The sequence below is a fragment of the Aptenodytes forsteri genome, unplaced genomic scaffold, assembly GCF_000699145.1.
Source record: "Aptenodytes forsteri isolate BGI_AS27 unplaced genomic scaffold, ASM69914v1 Scaffold55, whole genome shotgun sequence".
Classification (NCBI taxonomy): domain Eukaryota; kingdom Metazoa; phylum Chordata; class Aves; order Sphenisciformes; family Spheniscidae; genus Aptenodytes; species Aptenodytes forsteri.
In genome coordinates this window covers 12,144,325-12,149,110 of record NW_008796063.1, presented here as the reverse complement: position 1 = coordinate 12,149,110, position 4,786 = coordinate 12,144,325, and the positions used below count along the sequence as shown (strand labels likewise).

The window sequence follows — 4,786 nt, the reverse complement described above, 5'->3', positions numbered from 1 at the left end:
GACACAGAAGCATTAAAAGGAATCAAGCTTTTTATAATCCGTCAGCAAGGCAAAAAGATTCTTTTCAGTAGAAATTTGACCACCATGTGCTGTAGGCAGTCCAGACTGCATGTTCCTCCCCTACTAACTCCTTCATATTAAGTGATTTAACTACAGCAAGCAAAACCTGCAGTTTTTTTCCAGTTGACTGTGTCCTTTTAATGCACAAATTGTAATATAAACGTTATGCAGAACTAGATCTTCAAATTATTGAAGTCAGCTGATTTCTTTTAAGTAGTATTTCTTCACGTTTTTATCACACGCTAGTCCAGATACCAGCAGGGTCTAAGGGAGTGACTGTAAATTTGGACCTTCAAGCACCTATCATTCAGATCAACCACTCATGTTTTTGTTTTTATATGCATTCATTCACAAAAGCAACCAACTAGTTTCAACATTTTATTAAATGGTTGTTTCATATACACAGTTTTTTCTCAACAGTAACATAATCCAGGTCGACAGCTATGAAACCATTTCCATTAACATTTACAGAAAACTTTACAGATACTTGACTAATTTGTTTGAACCCAAACGGTTTACAAAATACATCCCAAAACCACAAAACATTAGTAGGAATAGACCAAAATTCAAATATGGCATTTAATACATAGTAATAATAAAACAGAAAACTGTTAACACATTGCCTCCATGCTAAGCCAGTCTGCACTAAAGAGGTTAGAGTAAGTAACAGTTTTGAGCTGCTTTATGTTATGTTCCTGTATTTTTCTGAAATGATTAAATTTTCTCAAAGCTTAAATGTGTATACCACTTGGACAGTTTTTCACATTTTAGAGTAAAACTTCACATGAGTTTACAGAACCAAGGACACGTTTAGGGACAGCACTAATGGAGACCAATTTATTTTGGTGGCTACCTTGAAAACTAATTTTTTTTTTTCCAAATGTACACAATTTAATTTCTGCAGTGAGAGAGGGAAGAAGTTACCAGTGGGAAGATATTTCTCTTTCTTTGAAATGAACTCCAGCCTTTATTTTCAGAAGAACAAACTAGCTACTCTGCATTAGGCCCTGCCTTCTCTAATCTTTGTAACTTTAAAGACTAGTAATTTAATTGGCTAGCACTATGCCTTTTCACAAAGTGCAATCACTAGTGCTTTCCCAGACAAAGTTACACATTGTTGAGCAAAAAATGCAAGCAGTTCCATAGCAAAACATGGCATTACAACAGTTTCAGAAGGTCACATCTGCTAATATGCCACACATACACATTGGTATATTCCTATAAACAATTAGGTACATTTACACAATTTACAGTCTGCGTTCAAACAAATTAGATTGTGTTGTCCGCTGTATATATACTACAATTTATGAATTGTGCAGCATTCAAAGAATGGATCTATAACTATAATGACTAGAAATTCAAAAATAGCCATGCAATTGTCCATGTTACAGAAACGCTTCTATTTTGGCTGTTGCAAACCCCCCTGAAATGTCCATAACTTACAGCCAATTAAATTCTTCTGTAAAAATTGTGTTAGTTTCCAACGCAAAATTAACGAAACGCATGAAAAACGGTAAACAGCTTCTGAAGTGCTTCTTCTTTGTGTCTTGAAGATGAGTAATACTGCAACATTATGTTGAGGATGATAAGGTACTCCCCTTCTATCTTCCCAAACTGGGAACTACTCTTTACAGGATAGTATCAAAATATACACACATTTTAAAGTTAAAATAAATACTTTAAATTATTAAAAATTAAAGTTTTGTTCAAATTACAACAGTTATCCAGCTATAGGTCACAGTATAAGATTTAAAAATATGAAGCAAACATGTTTTTTTTAAGTATTTGACAAGAATATATATATACCTTAGTAAGCTGGGCCAGAGAAATAGATGCAGAAGAGTCATCAATCTGTTCACAAAAAATTAAACACATATTCAAGTTCTACAATCAAAACATAGCAATCGTTAACCTCTACTGTAGTCTGAAAGTCTGCACTATATCCTCCGAGTGTCACTGAAAGAGGCATTTCCAACCTAGTGCAATTTGTATTTGTTCAAAACAAAGCCCAAACCTATGACAGCTTAGGAGTGCCCATGTGGTTAATGAGAAGGAACTAAAATAACCAAACCCGCTTGAGATCAACTTATTGCTCCACAATATCTCAGAGAGGGACCCCTGTCAAATGCTTACAACTGCTTAAAAGTCGAAGGGGTAAGGAAGCTGTCAGTTTTCAGCTAAAGAGGATTTAAAAAAAAAATTAAGTTTATTTGAGAAGGACGCATCACTACAGGAAACCTATTTTCATTGTAGTTTGTACAATAATCAGTTAATATCTCATCGTTTATAAACGCACATGGTTATGCTTTTATGAACAGAGTAGTTGCCTGTCAGAATAAAGCACAGGCATATCAGCCCTGAACTCTGCCCTCTGCCCATCCTGTCAGAAGTTTAAAAATGCCAAACTCCCCATACCCCACAAATAAAAACGTCAAATGCTTACAACTGCTTAAAAGTCGAAGGGGTAAGGAAGCTGTCAGTTTTCAGCTAAAGAGGATTTAAAAAAAAAATTAAGTTTATTTGAGAAGGACGCATCACTACAGGAAACCTATTTTCATTGTAGTTTGTACAATAATCAGTTAATATCTCATCGTTTATAAACGCACATGGTTATGCTTTTATGAACAGAGTAGTTGCCTGTCAGAATAAAGCACAGGCATATCAGCCCTGAAACACGAACTCTGCCCATCCTGTCAGAAGTTTAAAAATGCCAAACTCCCCATACCCCACAAAACCCAAATAAAAACACCAATCCAAAACATCAGCCATAAAAGTAACCCACCACTTTGTCTAGAAAAAAAAACCCTGCTTGAATTATTTAAAGGTGTTTATCATGACAGAGTAGCCTATAAAAATTGAGAAATTTTATCAGACCACAGGCCATACTACCCAAATCAGTTTGGGAAGTGTGAGAATTTAGTATTTTCCTTGCTATCAGACCAAAACCAATTTTTAATAGCAGCCCACTACTAAATGAACAAAAGCAAGAAAGTGTAAAGCATACTCTTGATGATGAAAACATGGATCCAGAGCACAACCCTGTAATTTTTTTCTCCATTGCAACCACACTCCTCCCTCCCAGCCACCTACTGGAACAGCTTGCAGGAATGAAGTCCTCAGGCCACTGGTTAGTAATGGACTGCAGTGTTCATTGAGAACTAATACTGTAGTGCAGTTTTTCCACAAGTAAAAAGGCTAACTTACCTAGCTCCTTTTCCAGTATATTGAATTATATTATGCCACAAGCAGCAGTTAAGCTCACACTAGTAAAACATTATCAGGAAGACACTCGAATCACTGCTTATTATGTCTTAAGTTGTTCAAAAACGTAGAATTAAATTTCAGAATGTAAGCTGAACAGCTCTCCTCAAGAGGTCACTGAATTGATCAGAAGAGAGATTAAAACCTTTCCTTGGAAAAAGCTCTTGTCCTTTATTACCTAATGTAGTGGAAGAATTCAAGGGAGCAGTTTTAGCAGTCTCTGGGGAAAAAAATATCTACATGCAGAAGACGATTCCTCACTCCAGTTAAACATTCCTTCTCTACATGTTTAGGAAAGCACATACAACATTACTGTATTACTAATGAAAAAGTTCTTGAAAGTGTGCCTTTGGAGAGGAACACCCAGATCTGGAAAGAAACCTTCTTTCCATTGCAAGTCTTACCAGAAGATTCAACTTTCCTTCTTTTCAGAACATTTTGTACCTAGTTCTGTTCAAAAGGAAGTCTGACGAAGTATTTTGAAGCTTCACGCTCCATATGCCACTTTTTTACATGTGGAAAAACAGGCCTATGTTCTCTCATGGCAGGCACAACCACTATCATTCTGTGGTTTTTCAGAAGGAAACGAGAAATTAGGAAAGCTCTCTACTGGAGCCTAGCATTAAACAGTCCAGTATTGACCAGTAACTGAAACATAACAGTTCATAAACTATTAAATAGTTCTTGTATTTTTTTTTAGGAAGCAGTTATATGGCCTGTAGGTGACAGTCTAATTTCTTAAAGGAGGTGACAGCACTGCTTTCTACTAAACAGTTATCAAAAGCAGCAAATAGATAATTAATGTACTATTTAGTATGTTTGTCCAACAGCCATCTTCCAAAGATCCTACATTCTTGTCTTTTTCCTTTCAATTTCTACTGAAGTATTTCCTGCCAGTCCCTCAAATCAGTCAAGTAGAAACAACATCTCCATGAAACTTGTATACAACCCTAAGATAATACTGCAGAAGAATTGAAAAAACCACAACCAAACCAAAACCAACCCCACTCCCCCTCAACCAGAATCGATCTACATTCTTGTCTTTTTCCTTTCAATTTCTACTGAAGTATTTCCTGCCAGTCCCTCAAATCAGTCAAGTAGAAACACCATCTCCATGAAACTTGTATACAACCCTAAGATAATACTGCAGAAGAATTGAAAAAACCACAACCAAACCAAAACCAACCCCACTCCCCCTCAACCAGAATCGATAGTCAATGTATTAACTCCCATTTCAAACAGAAGTCTAAACAGAAACTAACATAAAGCAAGTGGGAAGGGAAAAGAAAAATAGGAGGAAAAGGCTAATCTCGCTGCTGGAGTGCTATATTTAAATTACAGTGGTTTCCTAAAACCCGATAGCTTGGCCAAACTAAAAATTCAGCCAGGAAGGATCACGGTTGTGCGTGATGGGGCTAAAACAATGGGCAAGACTCTCTGCATTTCTGCAGCCTCTAAGGACAAA

General features: G+C 36.3%; 1 protein-coding gene across 1 annotated transcript in view; it reads right to left on the bottom strand.

The window, feature by feature from the left end:
* Positions 1-4,786, bottom strand: part of RBBP6 (RB binding protein 6, ubiquitin ligase) — a 60,728-nt gene that overhangs the window by 16,286 nt on the left and 39,656 nt on the right. Inside the window, 1 exon segment of the mRNA XM_019473964.1 lies at positions 1,867-1,911. Within this exon segment, the coding sequence (XP_019329509.1) occupies positions 1,867-1,911 (45 nt within the window).